The sequence below is a fragment of the Anguilla anguilla genome, chromosome 8 (genome assembly GCF_013347855.1).
Source record: "Anguilla anguilla isolate fAngAng1 chromosome 8, fAngAng1.pri, whole genome shotgun sequence".
Classification (NCBI taxonomy): domain Eukaryota; kingdom Metazoa; phylum Chordata; class Actinopteri; order Anguilliformes; family Anguillidae; genus Anguilla; species Anguilla anguilla.
In genome coordinates, this window is record NC_049208.1 from 33,629,138 (window position 1) to 33,652,100 (window position 22,963).

Consider the following 22,963-nt stretch of genomic DNA (forward strand, 5'->3'; position numbering starts at 1 on the left):
CTGCGTTTGGCAAGAATGGGCAGGCTGCCCACCCAGCCCCCCTCTACCCCCCCAAAAAACCCCCAGTCCCGCCCCACGTCCGGGGGAGAGGGAGGGAGGCACGGCTTTGTCCACACTTCCAGATTTATGTATGAAAGTCTCCTCTGTGTTCTTGCACTCTGTGAATCATTTTCTCTCCCTGTATCCTTCACTCTCTCTCTCTCTCTCTCTCTCCCTCCCTCTCTCTCTCTCGCTCTCCCTCCCTCTCTCTCTCTCTTTCTCTCTCTCTCTCCCTCTCTTTGTCTGTGTGCGTGTTATCCATTGTTCCGGTAGTAAAAGCTTCAGAGCTCCATGCTGTCTCACGGGCGGCCGACCTCTCAGTTAAAATAAAGAGCAAAAAAAAAAACAAGAGGACCTGCATACTGGGCTCACACCGCACGGCCTGCTGATGAGGTCACGGGGCAGGAAAAGGCAAAAAAAAACACTGGCGTGACAGACACCCCAAATCTCGAGCCGAAATCCCACAGACAGAGCAGACCGCCGCCGCCGCCCGCCGAACTGAGGATGCGCTATCCCAGCAATGGCTCCATTTTGTCTCTCTCTCCCCCTCCCCCCCCCCCCCCCCCCCCCCCTCCGTGCCCCACCCCCTCCTCTGCAGAGCCTCGGGCCAGCCCCTCCAACACCGGGCTGGTGGCGGGCGCGGTCGTAGGCGGGCTCCTGGGCCTCCTGCTGCTCGGAGGCCTGGCCGCCGCGCTGGTGGCCCTCGGCCGCCGGAGGCACCGGGGTTACCGGGGCAACGGCGGCCCGGGGCCCTTCGGGGGCAAGAAGGCCAACAAGAACGGGGCGGGAGGCGGCGGGGGCAACAACAACGGCCCCATCTACACCTACCGGGAGGGCGAGCCGGGGACGCTGACGGAGAAGGCCAACGACCTGCAGCTGTACGGCTCCACCCCCACCGCCCACGACATCCTGCTGAGCAGCGAGATGGACGAGGCGGAGCGGAGGAAGTTCGACCGGCTGGCCCAGATGGAGGACATAGAGGACGAAGACGAGGAGAGATACGACCACTTCGGGGGAAGCGGCCCCACCCTCCACATCCGTCGCCACGACGACATGAGCGGCTACCTGGACGACGACATGGAGTCGCAGAGGGACGGCTCCATCATCTCCCGGACTGCCGTCTACGTCTAGAGATAGAGGAGCAGGGGGGGCGGGAAGGACGGGGGAGGGGGGAGGAGCCAGGCCATCAGTCAGCCTTCCTCGGGCGGGGCCCAGCCCCCTCCCCTTACGCAAGATTTTCCTTTTAGATTTCACCCCAAAAAAGGGAGCGCCCACATGAGAGGCAAAGAGAGTGACCAATACACGGAGGACTAGAAAACACAAAATGGTGTTTCGGAGAGAACAACGACGTCATGAAAAAAAAACCTCCCTCAAATCGCTGAATTTTGTTCCTCTCGTCTAGAAGCTCCAAACGTGAAGAGGATTAAGAAACAACATTCACCCTGCCACTAGAATAAAGGTTCCACTGCCTGACAAAGAACTTAAGCATTTCCTAACATCTTCGACAGAAAACTCTTGCTCCAGAACATATCAAAACAACCCCGTAACTGCTGCTCTAAGCTACCCCGCCGGAGAATGAACTGTTCGGAGCATTTTTAGTATTGTTTTTGTTGTCTGTTTCATGTTAAATCGTCCGTGGGCATTGTGACAAGGGGCAGGGGAAAAACAAACGACTGCTTGATAGAGCGGTGGCGCAGCCGTGGCCGCTCTGGTTTGAGAACCCGCTCTGTGGTTTCCTCCACCTTCTCCCTGCTGTATGGACTGGCCTCTGCCAGTGTTCGGGTTGCGTCTGCCATGCGTGCCCACCGCTCACGCCCCACGTTTGAGAACGCGAACGTGTCCCCCTCCCTCCCCTCATTTCATTGGCGTACGCGCTGAGGTATCATCCGGGAGGAGATTCAGTGTTGATTATGAAGTCTTACATTCCGCGCGCACATTTTAGCTTTTGCTCAGACGTTAGTGGTTGTTTAGCTGTACCGCCAGCCTGTGTGAGTGTGTTTAGGTTAGCGCTGTGCTGCAGCGAGTGTGAGAGTGAGCCCGGCGGAGAGAGCGGCTCCCTTCTTCACGCGGCCCTTTTCGTGGGGCTGGCGCCGACCGCGAGCTCGTCCGAGATGAGTGCACACCGTCTGCAGGGAGGCCGACCACCTGCTGTCGCGCTCATCTCCATGTCGGGCGCAACGCCAGCCGCGCGCTGGCCGGGCAGGTGAGGCACCTGCTGCTTTTGATTGGTCGCCCTTCGCGCATAGATTATCTCAGCGTTAGCCTGGCGCCCGGGGCCGACGCGAAGGTAGCCAAGCGGGCAGCGGGTGGAGAAGGAGGGGGGGGGGGGGGGGGGGTCGGGGGGGTTGTCTCTTACACTTGAGCCCCGTGAATACCCCGGGGTGCGAATCATGCGGTCAGCGAAGCAGATCTGTATAACGGCTGTATTTGTTCGGTACGCTTGGTGTCCTTAATGATAAAGTAGTACAGCACATGGCGATCGGTTTCATTCAGCGTGCCAACATGTCGCACGCACGCACGCCGTTGGAACGTAGCACACATCGTAGCCTTCCAGTGCGACGGCGCGAGAGAAGACGCGCAAGGGAGGCCGAGCTCGCTCTCTCGCCCGCTCGCCCGCCCCTCGTTTGTGGGACACACAATCCGGCGGCTCCTGCCAGCAGCGTCGTCCCCTCCCAACTTAAGCGATGTTGACTGAAGATTCTGAAAGGCAAGAATCTGGGCAGCTGGTCAAGTGTTAATGAAGGGGGCACTGGGTCAGGGCCCGTTTATCATCGACGCAGATCAAATATTTTGTTGGCAAGCGAGCGTTAGAGCGCGCCTTGAGACGGCGCACGCCTCTGGACGTCTCGGGCACGGCCGGGGAACGGCACGCCTTGAGGACGAGGGCGTCCGTACCGCGCCGTCGTTCGGCCGGTGAACCCGCTCTGGCGTGACAGTGTGCGATGCCTCATGTTCGCGGCTGCGTCGCAGTGAAGAATACCGCTGACTTTATTTCCTGTGCTGTCTGTGAGAATGATGATCTTCTTAAATAAATGGTGGTTGTGTTCTTCAGTGAAAGGTGTGAGTTGTGTATATATCGGTGTAAGGTGTATTTACCGTATACACGTAGGTCTTTTTCATTGTGTATCTGTGAGAGGAAGTTATCTTTGGTGTAAATGCAGATGGTATTTGAGGTTTAATGTGAATGACTGAAAACAAAAAAATTGGAATGTAAGTGTATGTCAGTACTTATTAAATGGACTATTTGAACTTAAGTGAACACACATACACATACGCTGGATAAACATCTGTTTGAAGCACACCTTTGTGTTGATGGGAACAACTCTCTTACAATGGGGAAATAACATTGTAATTTGGTTGAAGATAAGACACCTGTAGTTCTCCCTGCCCCTCTCCCCCCACCCCCTTAACACTGAGATGGTTTCTGCAGGCCTGATGAGTCACAGGGTCTGCAGTTTGTTGTCATTCAGCACCTGAGAGAGTAAAGTAGAAGAGTGCTTGCTTAACCTCGTTCACTTGGTTTCTTGGCTCTAAATTGGTCTGCTATTTTAAGATGACATCAAAACCACACACCCTGCTGTTCTCCAAGCCACAGACCTGGGGCCCCCTGCTCTACTGGAACCTTCTAGAAAAGGACTCGGAGTCTTCACACTGAAGTACAAACTGTCGGACAGATCTTTTGCTGGAAGAACCGATTTGTCACCGCATGCAGAACAATGGAGGACCGAGACAATAGAGGCAGCTTGGGATGCCCCCCCCCCCCCCTTGTCCTTCCCTGTCCCCCCCAATCCAGTCCCGGTTAATAGGTTCCTCTTTTTAAAAATAAATTGGCTGAGAGATCTGCGGTTCCTCTTTGATGACGAAACAAAGCCTTAACATTTGAACCCCAGCTGAGTCTATCTCATTTCCCCTCCACGCATACTGTAGTTTAGTGTAAATGTGTAACTGATAAGCCATGAAATTACATTTCACATTTCGTTCATCACTGTTGCTGTGGGCTTTGTACATTTCTGTCAAATGTTTTTTTTTTTCTTTCACAAATGGTTTTTTTTAACTGCAGAATTTCAATAATAATCACTGGCAAAGACTTTTAAAAAGTGTGATAAGGTCCCCACTGGAAGATGTACATTTTCGAAATGGTGGTGTCTTCTCATTGTCTGCGAAACTTTTTTTCACACAAATATTTAGTTGCAGTTTTAGATGTTTGTGTCACTTTATTTTTGTATTTTGGTTGCAATTAAACTATCTTATTTTTTAACTGGCATAATTTGTGGCTGTTTGTTGTGTGGGCAATTGGCTTTTGTTTTTAGAAAATGTAGGTTCCCCTGAGCCCTTTCCTGCTGGTAGGCTGATGGTCCCATAAAGAACGAGTAGTGTCATAATTTCAGGTTGGCTTTTTTTCTGCAGTGCAGTTGGAGAGCTTTAGTTTTGCTCATTCCGGGAGGTTTAGAGATTTATAGATTTTTATATACAATCCTTGCTTTTAGTGTCAGAAACAATGGCCTCTTCCCGCAAGTGGCAATATTGTTATATTTTGAGAAAAATGGACTTTGTTAGACACTAGGATAGGGATGTCTGCCTAAATGATCCTCGCTAGTATTGAAAGGAGCCGTGTCACCCTCACATCTCTCCCTCAGGTCCTCTCTAACTTGTAGACTCAGATTGATTCTTCCCCATTGATTAATTCAGTTTCTTTCTAAACAGTGGTTTGGGCCGGGATTACAACTGAAGTTAGCAATCCTCGATTGGTTATACTGTGAATATAACAATCCTTGATTGGTTATACTGTGAATATAACAATCCTTGATTGGTTATAGTGTGAATATAACAATCCTTGATTGGTTATACTGTGAATATAACAATCCTTGATTGGTTACAGTGTGAATATAACAATCCTCGATTGATTGTACTGTGAATATAACAATCCTTGATTGGTTACAGTGTGAATATAACAATCCTCAATTGGTTGTACTGTGTATATAACAATCCTCGATTGGTTGTACTGTGAACATAACAATCCTCGATTGGTTGTATTGTGAATATTACAATCCTCGGCTGGTTGTACTGCAGGCCAGTGCCTCTTGTATGGTGGGTCTCCTCGCCTGTGCTGTAATGCACTGTATTTGGGTCTCCGGTCCTGTTTGTGTCCAGACAGGCGTGTAACGGTGGCTGACGATGCTGGCCTTGGCGACTAATCACTCTGGAATGCAGAATCTCTGTCCCTCCCTTCTCAGAAGAAGGCCACATTATGTGGCAGCGAGCTCTCCCAATAACAAAGGCTTTAATTGTTACCGTTTTTTTTTTTTTTTTTTAACAAGCCCTAAATATTTTCTTCCAAGGGCACCCTGGAGTGAACCCGGGCCTGAAAGCATCACTCACATTCACAGCGCGCGCGTATAGCAAAGCACAGAGTGTGCGCTCAGACGAATCGATACACAAACCACCTGTCACAGCGGCTTATTTATTTTATCCGGATCTACTGCGTTTTCCGGGCCTCCGCGCCGTCACACTTTATTCTGTGATTCACGCTGGCGAGCGATTAACCTGCGGGGCAGCAGGGGAAATAAAAACCCGGGAAAGTGCTCTGTTGGACGCACCATTTATTTACAAATCAGTGGGCGCGTTCCTGAAATCAACGGGCCAATGTGACCACAGATTATCTACGTGCTGACCAGATCTTCAGCTTCTGTGTGTGTGTTTTAACACTGAAAGCCCTGCCTCTGCCATTGGCGAGTAATGCATCTGACCTGAATAGGCCGATAGGCAAATAACCTTGGGAGCACATGCTTCCAACTCTGGTAACCAATGGCCTGTGACATTCTTGTATTGACCGCGTTAATTGATTAATTTATGTGAAACCTATATAATGCACAGAGAGGTGGCTGGTATATTTACTTCATGCGTGAAACACTATTCAATTAAGTCCCCATTCAAGTCGATTTTATTTATTTATTTGTTTTGCTTGGCCTGATCCAGTGCTAATTTAGTTTCTTGTTAATGCTCATCGAGGCGTTTCGGGAACTCTTTCGGCACAGAGGAGGTGCAGCGAAATGCTTAGTTTCCTACCTGTAACGTCGGCAGTGGGAGGAAAACGCGGTCGGTGAAAGCATTGTGAATGGAGGCAGGTTCCCCAGCATGGTCAGTGTGCTGTAATACCCAGAGAGCCGGGAACCTAATGTGAGTAATCGCCCCCGCGAGGGAACATGGCCGCCCTCCCGGCTGCCCCTGCTGGAGGAGTGCGTTGAGCTCCTGAAAGGGCGAGCTCTGGCTGCTCCGCCGGTCTCGCCGCTCGCGCTCTCTTTCTGAACGCGGGCGGGGAGCGTCGGCGGGCCGCGCGCCGCGGGTCAGGGGTCCGGAGGGGCCCTGGTTTTTCAGGGTCCGGCCGAGGGCCGGCGGGCCGGCGGGGTCGCCCGGGCATCAGCGTATCGGCGGGGGCCGGTCTGACGGCGGCGTGGGGCGCCGCGAGCCGCGGCTTTCTGCGGGGCGCGCTAAAGCCGCGGTGATGGATGGAGGACTGGCGGTTTCTCCTTCACCGCGGGACCGAGCCCGAGTGGGCGGACGTGGATTGATAGCTAAATGGCCTACAGCAGCCTGGTCAGACTCAAAGGACCGGTGTGGAGGCTTCGCATGCCGAGCCGGGCTTGTTCTGCGGAAGGATATCACGATATAAAGAGCAGCCGGCAGTGTGTGTGGAAGGGTCTGATTTTAGCTTGAGGTAATTCAGTATTTATTGTGTATATAAATTCACATTCATTATTAGACTGGAAGTGGTTTGGCAGAGTGAGAATTCATTACTTGCTTGCGAGCTCGCAGCGTCTGCAGGAAGCCAGGTCGGTGACTTGGTTAGAGCGTCTTGCTGTGCTGTCCCTTGCAGGGGTTTTAAGGCCTGTGGTTCCCCCGTGGAGGAAAAGAAGGAAATCCACTGCCTTTCTAACACGTGTGTGACCTGACTTCCTGAAACAACATAGCCATGGACGTCCTTTGGGTTTTCCTTCTCTAGGCTGTGGCTGCAGTGCCTGGGTCAGAGCATTCTAGTTGTGTGTGTGTGTGTGTGTGTGCTTGCCTGTATGTGGGCATGCATGTGTATGTGTAAATATGTGTGCATCTGCAAGCATACACAGTGCATTTATTTCTGCTTCTATGAATAGATGCGTGAGATGGAAATTAATTCGATGTGGTGTGGTCTGTGTGTGTGTGCGCATGTATGTGTGTGCGTGTGTTTGTACATGTGTTTGCGTACAGTGTATATGTGGTCTGTGTATGTGTGTGTGTGCTTGTGCGCATGTATGTGTGTGTGTGTATTTGTGTGTTTGTGTGCGTGCATGCGTGTGGGCGTGTGTGTGTGTTTGTGTGCGTGCATGCGTGTGGGCGTGTGTGTGTGTTTGTGTGCGTGCATGCGTGTGGGCGTGTGTGTGTGTGTTTGTGCATGTGTTTGCGTACAGTGTATATGTGGTCTGTGTATGTGTGTGTGTGCTTGTGCGCATGTATGCGTGTGTGTGTATTTGTGTACAGTGTATGTGTGTGTTTGCGTGCGTGCGGGCGCGTGTGTGTTTGTGTGCGTGCATGCATGTGGGCATGTGTGTGTGTGTTTGCCTGCCTGGCTGCAGGCTTGCTGAGGATTTTTCAGTGTTTCATCCACTGCCTTGCTGCCCACACGCATCCCAACGGTCAGACCATTCCCTCCGCTGGCAACTTTGTTCAAAATAATAATAATAGCCAAAAACCAACAAACAAATCTTTACTCAGCTCATGATGCCTGTTGGTGAATCATCATGCGGTAAAGGCACCATTTGAGATGGTATGGAGATGGCCATTTGTGTGTACATTTGTGTGTGTGTGTGTGTGTGTGTTTGTGTGTATGTGCCTGTGGGTTGTGTGTGTTTCTGTGTGTATGCGTTTGTGTGTGTGTGTGGTGTGTGGGGGTTGTGTATGTGTGGGTTGTGTGAGTGTATTAGTTGGGGAGGGAATGGCCAGCTTTTATCTTGCTGACCAACCTGACTCATTCTCCCCTCCCTACCAGAAGAACCATCTTCTTCTTCTTCTTCAGTCTGATGAAACAACTTTCCAAACAATCCACCTCTTCTTCCCAGTCTCCTTTTTTAGCCCAACGGCTCTTTCTTCTCTCTTTCTCTTATCGTTCGCACCCTCCTCTCTGATATACTCATCCCTCTCCCTCACTCCCACTCACATTTCAACTTTTTTTTTTAAACCACCATTACAGTTACTGAGAGAACACAAAGCCGCTGTGTGTTTTTTACTTCTTTCTGGGCAAACCTGGTCTCGCTCCACCGAACCGTGAACCTGATTGGCTGCGTGAGGCCGCGCTGCCGGGGCCGGCGGAGCCGTGGACGGCAGGGGAGGGAGGGAGAGGAGGAGGACGTCCGTGTCCTTCGCTCGCGCCATTCAAGGCTGTGTCAACGTAGACTGATGAGGGGGAGAGAGGGAAGGAGGGAGGGGGGGGGGAGACGGGTATGGATCACCTGGCCTGGCTGATTTCCTGTGAAGGACTCGTGAGGGGGGGTGGGGGGGGGGGTCTGTGTTCATTTGCGTTCCCTCCCCTTTGCCGCTGGCCTGCTGTGCGCGGCTGGATACCGCCGCCGATTCGTGCAGCGTGCCTCTGCGCCGCGTGGCGCATCGCACGGGCCTCACGCCACGCCGTCCTGTACGGCCCGTGCCTCCGCGAGGCTCTGAGCCACTTCCTTTTCCGGAATAATCCGCCCCGCTGAATGGCCTGGGTGGCCGGGTTCTCTGAAGTGTGGAGGGGATTAGGAGGAGAGAAGCAGCGCCGCGGGCACTGATACTGTGTGTGTTGGCACGGCCATGCCACAGCGGAGGGGCTGCAGCTCGGACCGCTGATAGTGTGTGTTTGCTGGCACGGCCGTGTTACAGTTGAGTGGCTGCAGCTCACAGGGCTGTGGGGTACTGTGAGCACACTGTGTGCATTAGAGACTAGAGGAAGGGGGGGGGTCACTTTATCTGCCTCTTCTCATTGCGATGGTTTTTGCACCATGGTTATGTGTTTTGGCAACTTGACCTCCTGTTTGCGGTCGCAAAGGCAGAGAGAGCCAGCGGCTGTAGAGGTGGTGGCTTGCACAGATTTTGTGTTTATAGGGAGGGTGACTGGAACAGAGTGCCTATCAAAAAGGTGACTGGAACAGAGTGGCTATAGAGAGGGTAAATGGAACAGTGTAGCTATAGAGAGAGTGAATGGAACAGTGTAGCTATAGAGGGGGTGACTGGAACAGTGTAGTTATAGAGGGGGTGAATGGAACAATGTAGCTAGAGAGGAAGTGATTGGAACAGTGTAGCTATTGAGGGGGTGACTGGAACAGTGTAGCTATAGAGAGGGTGAATGGAACAGTGTAGCTATAGAGGGGGTGACTGGAACAGTGTAGCTATGGAGAGGGTGAATAGAACACAGTAGCTATAGAGGAAGTGATTGGAACAGTGTAGCTATAGAGGGAGTGAATGGAACAGTGTAGCTATAGAGGGGGTGAATGGAACAGTGTAGCTATAGAGGGGGTGAATGGAACAGTGTAGCTATAGAGGGGGTGAATGGAACACAGTAGCTATAGAGGAAGTGATTGGAACAGTGTAGCTATAGAGGGAGTGAATGGAACAGTGTAGCTATAGAGGGGGTGAATGGAACAGCGTAGCCATCGAGGAGGTGACAGACCTTTATTGAGGGAAATATGCAACCTGATTGGAGGGTTAATTACCCGGCCTGCCATTTTAAGAAGGACAGGGTAGTGAGCACCCTCAGTGAATCTGCAGCAGGATGAATGGACAAGGCATAAAATGTAGGCCATGTAAAGCCCCGGATAAGGGTGAATATGGATGGTCGTATATTTAGAAAAGGAGCACACGGAAATCACCACCACATGCTCACTCTGGCACATCATAGGAGCAGGATGGGACTGTCCCTTTGCCTCTGATTCCTCTTCTGTCTTCCTCAGTCTTCACAGATGCTTCTGTCTAATTCTGTAACAGGAATAAAACCTGTGACAGGGATAGAAGGTGCAGCATTTGTACTAACAGAAGGGAAGGGATGTGATTGCTCTTGAATGTTGACCTTGTCCTTTGTGACTTAACATTTTTCTGTTCTGTTTACTGCAGCTCAAACTCAGCTTAGCAATGATGCCATCGGGCATGATCAGTGGGCTCAGAGTTGAAATGTAGTTCAGATGTGTTGACTTTTATGTTGGAGCAAGGTTATCGCAAAAAATAAAAAAGCGCCCATTTGCAATTGATGGTTCCGCTCTGTCTGATAAGGCAAAGGTTGATGCTTACAGTACTTTTACTGAAACAGACATTCTTCCCTGAAAAGAGAACTATATATATATATATATATATGTGTGTGTGTGTGTGTGTGTGTGTCTGTGTGTGTGCATTATGGAACTCACTGTATGTGATATGTAAAGTGTATGCTAATAGAGAAAATAATGGGTTGAAACAAATAGGTATAAGTCAGTCAGATGAACTAGAACAGGATAATAGCATAATGTATGCCACTCATGAGAAATGTGTCAACATATAGTGTGTCACGTTACAGGGAGTAACACCTATCTCTGCAATCTTTCATATCTCGCATGATGCCATTTTATGTTTATTTTTATCCTCAGAATAAAGAATTGAGTGTTTCTGAGTCATATTCAGTTCAAACGCCTGGCTTGTCCCTCAGTTTGGTGTTGCCCAAGAGTGATGAAGACACATTTGTCTGAAACGTACAATCCCGTCCATGTGGCTGACGTCCTTCAACAGCAGCTAGCTTATACAAATTAGGTTAAGTGTTTGGGTCATCAGATCCGTGGATGAGATTGTTCTAGAAGAGTCTGTCTGTACAGACCAGCTTGCCTGCTGCCCGAACCTGCTCGATTTGTCTGTTGGATCCATGCCTAATGAGGTTGGAGGACTGGCATCTATTCCAAGACATTAACACCAGACAGCACTGTATCTGCACAGACTTGTTTCCTGGTAACCAAATGAATTAGTAATTAGTAGAATGGGTTTGTGTAGGAATAAGTGGACGTTCAAAGGGGAAATTTTGATGTGTTTTGAAGGCTGCTTCTAAAAAGATTTTTCTCTTTCCAAAAGTCCTCAGATTGTTGGTCTAAAGATAGTTTGAATGTCAATTTAGATTTTTTCCGATAGAACTGTGTATAATGTAACATTTTTTTTTAAATAAAGAGCCCCAGGAAAAAGTATTCAAATGAACCATCAGTGGCAAGCAGCTACCAATTAGTCTTAAATAAAGCAAAGGCGTTATGTTGTCCAACCATGTACTGTCTGTCAGGTTGTTTTTTCATCAGTGTCATACGTCTCCTAACATCGGCACACAGGGGAGAAGCTGTAGATGTTCAATAGTTTGCGCATAAAATATCCTGCTCAGATGCCTTTATTGTGCTGGATTGTACTCCGGGCTCCAGAGAAATGAGTGGCACGTTCTGAAAAGCATGCCAAATCATTTTCCATAAAGCCCGCACATTTGCATGCAAATGCAATGCAATATCGAGAACACATTCATAAAAAATTGAAAAAAAAAAAGAAAAAGTCTCCATATTTCAGATATTTGAAATGTTTCAATCTAGCGGCAGCCCTTGCGTGTTTTCGCTCGGATGAAGGTGGTGCCCTCCCACTGCAGGGTGTCATTATGTGTCAGTGCTTCCCGTGCTTCCGGCACCTTCTTGAATGTGACACGCTTCAAACTCTTCACCGTGGAATTTCTGAATTTCGGCTCAGCTGCCAAGCTGTCAGCGTGCGCAGGTCTTCTGTTTTTGAAGAACCTGAGCTCGGCGGTGCATTTTTAAAAACAGGCGCTGATCCTTTTGAGGAGCTGACAGCCCTTCATATTTTCCTGTGGCATTAATTTATACCTTTTCCTCCGTGAATGTACGCGACTGTTACACGCCAGACCTGATGCTTCTGTTGGAATTTCCCCATTTTAAACGCAGCGTGTAATGGGGACGTTTCAGAGCCAGTTTGATTGACTGATATGGGGTTTCTCAGATGTGTTGTTGCTTTTGCTCACGTTAGTTGCGCTCCTGATTGGTGCCCATGAGAACGATCAACTCGCCCTCCGAGGCAGCTGAGATGCTCACACATTTACATGCATCAATGTTCCTGTGTACAAGCTTATGCTAGCAGTATCATTTCTCTTTCTCTTTCTGTGTGTGTGTGTGTGTGAGTCTGTGTTGTGTGTTTGTGTGCATGCATGCGAGTGTGTGTGCTTAATTGTATAATGGACACAGGTCCTGATCAGAATAGTGATGATAGTTTTACACCTGGAGAATCTCAATGACATGCTGTTGCTATAAAAAGGAACAGAGTATTCTGACATGGCTTAAAAAGAAATCTGGTTCACGAGGGGATTAATAGAAGGAGGGCTTGGAAGAAAAGATTTGAACTTCTGAGGGATGTTGGAATAGTTTCCTGAGTTCCACATTGTATTCAAATATATCTACATGCAAAAAAATAGATCTATTAGTAACATGATATTTTATTAATTTGAGGATGGCAATCCTTGTTCAGCATGGTTTTAGTCTAAAAGTTTATTGTGAACATTGTAGACGTCTAATGTCTAGTTAGTCTAGTTAGCTCATTTGTGAATGGGCAAAGAAAGGTGTGTATTTGTATGTGCGAGTGTGTTTTCGTTTGTATGTGTCAAGGTTTAAGGAATCCCTGATATTAAAAATGTAAGGGGCTTCAGTGTTTATTTTACTTAAAGAATGTGTGTGCACCCAAGTGTTTGAGTCTGTGAGTGTTTGTGACTGTGATTTTGTGTATGTGGAGTGCACAGAACATGTGTGAGTGTGTGTGTGTGTGTGTGTGCGCGCGCTAATCCCTTGCAGTGTGTCTGTGTGTCTGACTGTTGTGATATCTATGGGAGCTCTTGCAGGCTGTTTCAAACATGGAGTGCCTGTATCACATTGCTTCAGGCAGCACGTCCATCAGGAGAGGAACTGTGGCAGATCACATGACAACCTGCGGCGAGCTATGATGTCATCAATGCACTCAGGAAGAAGAGGGACAATTGTGAAGGAAATCACAGTCATACAGCAATTAGACAAGTGCACAGCAAGTGCTAATCAAGTAAAATTATAGAAAAATCATGCAGACGTCCTCTGGTATCTCAGTCTTCAGACTACATCTTATTTAGATTTGGCCGTTATTTTTATTCTTTCTCACTCTCTCTCTCACACACTCTCTCTCTCTTTCACGTCTATTCTGGTTTTCAGTGTAAATGTATGATACAGCTCACATATCGACCCAGGCATGGAAACAAAAAATTTCAAGACGGTCGGTCAGCGCGTCTCTCCGTTTGGAGAGCGGAGGTCGGGAGCGGCTGTTACGGCAGGGTCTGGTGTGGAATGCGCGCGCTGGAAAAAGCCCTGGCGCTACACCGCCGGCTGAGCAGCTTCTCCCGCGGCCGCCCGGTCATCGAGAGGCTGGGCCGCAGCCGGCACCGCAGACCGCGATCGCACCGGGAGGAAATAACGCTACCGAGCCAAGCGCGGCCCCATTCCCGCCGCTTAACGGCTCTCATCACGGCGGGCGAAAGAGGCCTCCTGATGAATGGAGCGACGGAGTGATGTGATGCAGGGAACGAGAGAGCGGCGGGACAGGAGCGCGAGCGCCGTCTTGTAATGAAGCTCGGCAAAAAAAAAAAAAAAAAACTTCTCAGCGATACGGCATTGAGGCAAATGGCCGCCGCGGCGGCGAAACGCTGGCCTCTCGTTTCCTCGTTTCGGTTATTTTCCTAATGCGAAGGACGTACGGACGGCTGCGAGTAATTTAAAAACGAGCGCGTGGGAAAAGATGAACCTGTAAAATTATCACAAAGGGGGGAACCGCTGGGCGCTCTTCATTATTGCGGATTTGCCTTTGTATTTATGCTCCGACAAAGGGTTTCGACTGGAGTGGTGTTCAGAATAAATGAGGAATCAGTCGGGGAAAATTGCCCGTCCACATTTTTAAGATGAATAACCTCGGCATTCATCTCTCCTCTTTTAAAGTCAGACTGTGCAGCACTTACTTATAAAGAGGTTTTGTATTTTTGCTTGTTCCTTCGGAGGCTGGGCGTGGGTGGGGGTGGAGGGGCGAGCTGTCACAGGGTCACAAAGTTCAATATTATCTCTTACAGCTGCAGGCAATAATCAGCCGGATAAAAAAGTCAGGGAACTCTGCGGGCGGAGAGGGTTTTTCGGGGGGAAAAAACAGCGAAGCCGAGCGGTGGCCACCGGTGTTTGTACTCGACCGAATGCGCTTTGGCGGCTCCCCGGGCAGAGTGTTCCAGAAAACCGTGGTGCCGCGCCAGATCCCTGATGTGACAGGCCGGGTTTGCGTGCGTCAGGACGGCTTCGCCCCACTTTACATCGCAGGGCTGCTGATGGCCGCCCAACGGGTAATTCGGAGTCCGAAGGCGACTGCGCGCTGGTGTCCCGGGCCTGCTGTGAAGGAGGGACCCCAGAAAGCAGCGCTGGGCAGCCGCACTGTCTGCAGGGCTCTGTGGCCTCCTTTCAGCCTGTTTAGGCCACGGAAACAAAGTGTGCGGACTCATTGGCCAACAAATGGCCATTGCAGCGCTAAAAAATAAGGTTCAATTTGACATTATCATGTAAAGCATATATATATATATATATATATTATATATATATATATATATATATATATGTAAAGTGCTATATAAATAAAACATATTATTAGAATGTGAAACACTCCAAAGCCTAGCCTAGCGCTGCAGCCCTCCCAGAGTGCAGTTGGAGTCTCTGCTATTCCGCTTCCTGGGCTCCCCAGAAGGGACGGGACGGGACGGGTCTGGCGCGGGAACGGCCTGCTGCACGTGGGGCGCTGAGAGACGCCCCCCCCCCCCCCCCGCTTCCCCTGTGCGGTGATCGAATGTGACAGTCGCAGGAAGTGAGCCGCGCCCCCTGAGAACAGAGCGATAAGCATCGCTTGGCGAGCGGTTTAAGACTCGCACGCGCACTCTGAGTCACTAGCGGTGGCGGCGGCGGCGGCCTGATCCCCAGACCGTTTAAAGGTACGGTCTCGGGTCAGGAATCCCCGCGGATTAGCACGGCGGTGTTTAAATGCGCACGCCGCCCGCGGTGACAGCGCAGGTGAGCACTTCAGGCTGCTGTCACCTCTGGCGCTTCAGTCTCTTCTGTAATATTCTGGAGCCTAAAATGGATATCAACAAAATATGTGCACATCAGTTTTTCAGTAGCTGTGGAATGCTTATATAAGAGAGGGCGAATAGGCCCAATTGCCCTTTGAATGCTCGTGCTTCACCCTTCGTCACTCTGCGGCTCCACAAACTCTTTCAGTTGATTACTTATTCATTGGGTTACCAGGAAACCAATCCACTCGGGCCGGAGAGTGCCGGAGCATGGCGGCCTGGTCTAAGTGTCTCCCGACTGCGTACAGGCCTGACCTCATTAGGAGCCGGTCCAGGAAGTCAGAAACGACTCGCTGTTTTTTCCTGGCACGGCGACGTGATTTACAGCCCCGTCCTTAAATCATCAACGAGGACCCTTGAGCGACAGCGCTGTGGAAACACGTACACAGTGACTACATGGAAATCTGATATTCACATTTGCTACTTTTTTTTGTAAAATGTCTATGAAGTAGCTTGCGGTTATGGAGTCATCACTGGCTTTGAAAACATTCAAACCCTGCATGTGTACAGCAGATGGTAAGAGGCCCCTCATTTGCTGAATCAGTAAGGTTCTCAACCTGGCCACTGACCAATCAACAATGACTGTCAAAGTGGATTGGGTGGGAGTAACTGGGGTAAGTAAGCAGAAACACTCCAGGACAGTTTGCAGGGAGGGTGGGGTGAGCATTTTTAAAGAGAAGTGAACGTCAGCTGTAATCTTCTTTGGGAAGCTAAGTACACTGTGGCAAAAACATAAAAATGCCTCCATGTCAACAGATTTCACTCTTGCATATCTTGCGTGCGCGATCTTAGCAGTCTGAATCGTTTCTTTATCCCTTACAGCTGTTAAAAATGGATCCTTCTGCTATCTGTTTGCATTGACTTCTCTGTTGCTTGTCTATCTTTCTCCCTCAAGTCTCAACGTCTGTCTCTCTTGCTTTTTCTGTTTATCTCTCTCTCCCCCTCAATCTTCAATCTGTCTCGCTCTCACCCTGCCGTACCACTCAATTTTTGTTTCCTTTCTTCCCCTGCCCTCAATTTCTCTCTCTCTCTCTCTCTCTCTCTCTCTCTCGCTAATTGATCTCTTGCATTTGTCTCAGTGAGCGAGCATGTTTCCTCTCTGTCTTGAGACAAAGCAGCAGTGTGTAGAAGGGGGAAGTTGGGACAGGCAGGTCAGCTGTGAAAATGAAAGGCGCTGTTTTAGATGATTGTTAGTTGTTGCGCAGGGGAGCTGAAGACTGGAAATGTCATTTCAACAAGCAGTGGAAGCTGTCGTTTCCCCCCACATCACTCAAACTCTACCTTCTGGAGGAAGTAGAACCTTTGAAAATCTCACAGTCTCCTTCCATTCCATCCCCTTCGGCTGTTTGTTCCTTAATAAATCTTCAGAACTCATTTTTCGCGTGCGAGCCATTCCTGGATCGAAGTTTTGCTGCGGTTGTGAGCAGCCCTACACGGTAGTGGTTGTGTGTCCGTTTTCCAGATGTGTATCTTTATGATTGGACCTGCCCTGATCCCCTCTTTCTGACATTCGCCCAGACTGGTCAGAGAGGCCATGACTAGAACATTCTGTTCGCCGGTGGAGTGGTTGAGGTGTTTGTGCATCTGGCGACCGCTCCATTGATCTCTGCAGGGGCAGGGAGACACACCCCCTTTGTGTTTTCATTGGGTGTTTTAGATCTAGGGCTTCTTGCTGGCTCGCCGTTCTTCCTCTTTGTCATTTTGAGATATTGGCCCCCATCTGTTTGAAAGCCTTCTTTGTGGCCTGTCCGCTTGCTTTTGTCTGTTTCATTAGCGCTACGGTGGCACACGCCCATCGCCGTGCTGCAGGAGGATGATAACTCTCGGTAAAATCAGCCAGAAAGGCACTCTCGCGCCGGAGTGATTGGATTAAAAATGAGGAAATCTTAGTCACGATACTGGCGTGCTAAGACCCTTGCGCTCAGTTATTATGGAGACAATGCGCCCCCTTGTGGTGACAGGCCAAAAGTGACTGTCCCCCCTTTTTTAGCGAAACGTACCACTTCCAGCGTTCACGTTTGGAGCTGGTCCCAGGGGTTTCCATTCTGCAATTTGTTTTTCCCTGAGCTTTATCGTGCCTTTGATTGAATGCCGAGTATGGCCCAAATAAAAGTAAACACATTTCTCAACTTATTTTTCTTAATTTGTTTGTCAGCTCATTTGTGCGGTGTGGATTAGCATTGCTCACCGTAATTAAAAGAGCAGTCATTTGTCTTAGCCTGTCAGAAACGTAGAACGACTGAAGCGCAATTAACTGAAGGAACCACACTGGGCAGGAGATGAGAGGACCTGTCTCGTCACGATTCTACGTGCTGCGTCGCGAGGCAGATGCTGTAGCCGCGAGGGACCGCATCTCCAGTACCAGTAGAGTGTGTCATGCACAGGGGCAGAAGGACGGCCACAACACACAGGGTTCCCATTTGGCTTTGCCTTCACTGAGGCTTTAGCTTTGTTCTCCATTTGTTTAGTGGAATAAAAGAGCAATCATTATTACAGGTCACAAAGAAGAGATTGCAGGCCTAATTGAAATTGATCTTCTGTGAAACCAGCATTAAACAGCATAACAGAGGTCTAGTGCTCGGCCGAGGAATATTAGCGCTAATTATACATTTGTCTACCAGTCAAAAGAAAGAAGCAGCCACGAACTGCATTATGAGCAGATTTAATTCTGTTCTGCTGGAGTGTCAGCTTTGTTCTCCTCAGACAGCCTGGGTAGGAGGACCCATTGGGACTGTGGGTAGATGTGATGTATCCATCCCAAACGGGACTAAAATACTCATTTATCCTGACAGGCGGGTGGCTTGTCATGTTTCCAGCAGACAGCTTGATGAACTGTAATAGAACATTCTTTTTTGACTTGTCAAGGGTGAAGCTAAATCTTTTTTACCGGGAAAAATAATAAGTTTATGAACTCTGTGCCATTCTTTCTGCTTGTACTGTGTACTTATGAGAAGACTATCCATTTAAAATTCTCTCTCTCTCTCTCTCTTTTCTCTTGCAGAGAGGCCGAAGGTAGATGTTGCGATTGGCACCATCGTCGGAGTCGTGATTGGCGTGCTGCTGCTCCTGGTAATCATCATCGTTGCCATTTTTATGATCCGTAAACAGAGGCGGAACGCAGAGAACGGAGAGTGAGTGGCTGTGTTTCCCCTGTTCCTGTTCTCTCCCTTTGCCTGTTCAACCTGCTCCCGGTAAACGATGCAAGGTACTCAACCGTGCTCTCTCCCTGTCTTTCTCTTCCGTTCAGTGGCCCCCCCAAGTACAAGTCGCCGCCCCCAGCGAAGGCCGATGGCTCCACCGAAATGGTGAGTTAATGAACGGTGGCTCGGGGCATGAGAGGGGGAAGGGCGTTCTCATTAATAACCGTCAAACTTCGGGAGGCAAGGTTTAATGAAAATCTGCATTGATCTGAAGTGACTCCAGCTGTGTCGCACAGCCTTGTAATGGTCGGCTGATGTGTGCCCACAGCTGAACAAGAGCCAGGACCCACTGACTGATCCCCCGCTTGCCAGCCACGTTTACTATGAGACGACCGGCGAGCCCGTCACGGTAACGCCTTCTACGCCAACCTCTTTGCTTGTCATATGCTAACGGGGTTGTGTTTGATTCCTGTCAGTTTACCAGGGTTTAATGTTTTTTGTACAACTGTACATTGGGAATTGATCCACATCACGATGTTTCTGAAGGACCTGGATGGAAACGAGGAGGAAAACGGCTACATGGTTGGCGCCACCTCTGGCTGGGAGGACTCGGCGCAGGGCCGGAACGGCGAGACGCAAAGCGAAGCCCTGCCGCCGTACTCCGACCCACCCGAACGCGGGGCGTCCCGGGACGCGGCGCAAGACCCCGGTGCCCTGTCCCCGTCTAACCGTGAGGGGAGCTTTGTGTCCGCTGCCATGTATGTATAGAGATAAGGGAAGGGGGGGTGGATGGCAGGTGTGAGGGGGAGGTCCTCAAAGCCACCCAAGGACGTAACCCATTTTCACTACCGTCATCAACACTGCCGCTGCATAACACCCCCGATCAGATTGACCACTGCTGAACGGTGGCACGGAATGGCGCTTTTGGAAACACACGGCGACACACTTCAGAAAGCACACTGTGTGTCCAGCCAGCCGCCACACAATTAGTCAGTTCTTAATACAGTATATGTTCAAGGTGATCTCATGATGTAATGGAAGTCCATGTCAAAGTCCCCTCCATATAGGTATCAGTTGCTATCAGATTACATGCGCCGTTTATGATATCAGCATATTGCCAGTGAAACGCTATCAATCGATTAATAGCATGAGGTGTCTCCTGTATTTGTTTTTGAATGCACTGTACTGTGCAGAGAAACTGCTTGTGAAACGGAAAAAAAAAAAAATCTAATGTAAATTTGTCACACGTGTATATTATAGCTGTCTTTATTCTTGGATTTTTCATGTACAACGGTGTGGATTTTATATGTACATATACTGTGAGTTTGCACGGCATGATTAGTGGCTTGTTAAAAACATGTGGTGCATCTGAGCTCTCCCGGCTCTTGGATACTGTTTATTTTTAGGGCTATTTAAAAAATTAATTTATTAATTTCTTTTGCATCGTTCGCAGCCCAGTTTTTAAGCACAATGGCGACGCTGTGGGTATGCTATGGTGTTGGAGGATTATCGGATGAGTTCAGCTGCTCTGTGGGTGCACGGGAGGCTTGAGTCTGCATTGCCTGTGCCGCTGCACTGGACCGGCTGCGACTGGCTCTTACATGGTTTCCTGCTAGTTGTATTTTGGAACCGCGGGGAGTTGGGGTGGGGGGGTGGGGGGGGAGGAGAGCTTGGCTCGGCCGAAAACCGGCTGTCTTATAAATGATTTAATCAAGGGGAGCGAGTCCCGCTGCACTGCATCCCCGCTCCCCGCTGGCGCACACCCTGAGGCTTTGAGCCCAGATCAGTTTCGTCGTTTTCTCATAACGGGCCGGGGTCGGGCTTAGCGGCCGGGGTTAGATTGTTCTGAGCCGGTTAGAGGGAGCAGAGGTTAACCCCGGGCGTGACGCGGCTCCAGAGCCGCGGCTCTTCCCTTCCGCGGCTCAGCCTCCAGAGCCGCCGCCCTTCGCCAATGCAATTAGGCCAAAACGATGACAAGTGCAATGTTTGAACTGTTGATGTGACAATCATTTTTTAAAAAGGCGGTTTCTCTCCGAGGAACTGGGTTTTTTCTATGTCGTTTTTGCGAAAGGGAACGTCTTGTTTAAAGGGGGCTTGCGGTGAGGATGGAAATTAAGTCAGAGCGGACTTCAGAGTCCTCAGCATATCCACCCACTGAAGAAGCCCCGTTTTTACAACTGAACAGGCACTTAATGCAAAGATGGTAGACCACAGCTGGCGTATGGTTGGTGCTATATTAGACAATCACATATATAGTGCTTCAGGCACAGATCTGAGCTGGAATTGGAGTTCAGTTCTAATTCCATTTTTTACAGATGGAAGTTGAAATCCTTTTTTTGAAGGCCATATCTTACTTTTTTATTTTATACTGTTTTCTTTTTGAAAGATGAATCTACTGTACACAAATAGAAAAATATGTTGTGTTTCAATAAATTAGCACCTAGATAGTTTTGTTGGGAAAGATGTGGGGCCTTAAACCACAGAAATGAAAAAAAAGAAAAATATATATGTGTGTATATATATATAAAGCTCCATAATGTTTGGGACAAATGCGTATATGTTTCTTCATGTGGCTCTGCTCCCCACAATTAACAAGTATTTTAATACATTTGGGTCTCACTTTGTAGAAATAACTTTTTATACATTGCCCCCCATTTCAAGGTGGCGTAATGTTTGGGACAAATGGTTTCACAGGTGTTTCTGATTAGTCAGGTTTGTTCAATTGCTTCTTTAGTGCAAGTATAAGAGCTTTCAGCATCTAGTCTTGATTCTAGGCTTTTGATTGGCTTTGGAGTCGGTTATTGCCGTTTGTCAGCAGAAGGACTAGAGTTGTGTCAGTGAAAGTCAAGCAAGCCATTATGAGGCTGAGAAATGTGAAAAAGAAAGCAGTCAGAGTCATAGGTCAAACTTTTGGCCTACCAAAATGAACTGTTTGGAACATCATCAAGAAGAAAGAGAGCACTGGTGAGCTCAGTAATCGCAAAGGGCCTTTTAGATCCAGGAAGACCTCTACAGTTGGTGACCAAAGAATTCTCACCATAATCAAGAAAACCCCCAAACACCTGTCCTATTCATTCTGCTGCTGCTTACCAAACTGTAACCTGGCCATCCTGTATTTGTGGCTACCTAGTAGTTTGCAACTTGAAGTCTAGTGTTTACTGATTACTGAGCTAATCAGTGCTGTCTTTCCTCTTAACGATGTAAACATGCCCGTTAATAAAAGCTGAGAATCTGAGAAACCTGTGGAGTACAGAGCCAAATCAAGAAAAAAATGTCTTTGTTCCAAACATTATGAGGCTTACTATATATATTCTTAACTCAATTGGCGATAATTCTTATAATGTAAATGACATGATATTAGCTTATCGCAGCATGAAACGGTTTTTGCTTACAGCTTTCCCGTTTTATGAAATGGCTTATTGTTGAATAGAACCTGGAAATCTGGTGATGCAAGTCTAATTTCTTGGTCTTACAATAAAAGGTTTGCTATCCAAACAGTTCACAGTCAGTAATGAAAACCAGTTTCCGTCCAGAAACCGAACAGACCCAAAGATATGTCATTCCAAGAAATTTGTCTCATTAATATCGTATACACTGCAGGGATTCAACACTGACAGCAGGTTGACAATTCCCTTTCAGAACTAAATGTTATTTTATATATGTACAATTATTATGTGGCGTTTTTATTTTTACAGCTATTTCCATTTTAAAATATCTTTTCCCAATGGAAAAGCTCAAAGACTGCAACAATTATAAAATGTGCCCGTTTAGCAGTCAGTGGCAGCAAATTGGGTGAAGCGCGCAATTTTTGAGGGGGATGCTTTTCTACTCCGCATTTGAAATGAAAGCCCGTCTGTTACTTACATTTTATGTTTATGTTTCAAATCTGTGACCAAATTGTAGCCTGGTGGTGTCTGTTGGCTTCAGTTTTGCCTTTGTAGCCAGGGCGTGTGTAATAGCTTTTTGTCCATCACTGGAGCTCATTTACTTTTAGTATTTGTCTGATAGGTTTTGAAGTGAAAAGCTTTGAATTTCTTATTTATTATATCGGCCATGTCCAAACCTAATTTCTTTCAGCCACTCAGACATGCAAAGGTTGCACTCCCATTACCGGCTGTGCCTTCTTTTTTGTTAGCATTTTAACTGAAGCATCCCTTGCTAGTCTTAACGAAAGGATTAATAACACGGGCTTAATCAGTAAGGACGTTTGAAGCCAGACAAAAACGAGGAAAAAATTAATTAACTTCACAACAGTTTTAAATGTTTTATCTTTTTTTTTTGTATGAGTTTGTGAAAACACATTTTCTGTCAGTCATTGATTTATCCAATAAAAATGTTACCATATGCATATGTCTACCTTTATTTCCTCTGCGGTCAGAGCCTGTCCATTTTCACTGGGTCTGTGTTGTGTATGTGGAGCGTTAGCCCATCGCTAAACTTTAATGATTAGGAGAGGGTGGGCAATGTGCAGAAGGCTGGGATTCTCATTTCTGTCCACTGCAGGTCCCTCCCCGATGTCCACTATCCTGTCCCTTCATCGTCTGCATTCTTTGTGAGATCACCTTCCCCTGACATCTGTCTCCCAGGATTCATTAACCCTGCTTTTAAT

General features: G+C 48.4%; 1 protein-coding gene across 2 annotated transcripts in view; it reads left to right on the forward strand.

Annotated features, from left to right (window-relative positions):
- The window catches only part of pvrl2l (PVR cell adhesion molecule related 2 like), a 58,101-nt gene extending 35,401 nt beyond the window's left edge, over positions 1-22,700 (forward strand). Inside the window, exons 7-10 of one of the 2 annotated variants that reach the window (XM_035429551.1) lie at positions 18,216-18,345; positions 18,462-18,519; positions 18,683-18,763; positions 18,901-22,700. In XM_035429551.1, coding sequence (XP_035285442.1) covers positions 18,216-18,345; positions 18,462-18,519; positions 18,683-18,763; positions 18,901-19,122 — 491 coding nt within the window. In that variant the 3' untranslated portion in view covers positions 19,123-22,700. Of the gene's footprint in view, positions 1-637; positions 2,366-18,215; positions 18,346-18,461; positions 18,520-18,682; positions 18,764-18,900 lie in introns of those variants that run through there. The other variant, XM_035429550.1, reaches the window with a different exon arrangement.
- The last annotated feature ends 263 nt before the right edge of the window (positions 22,701-22,963 follow it).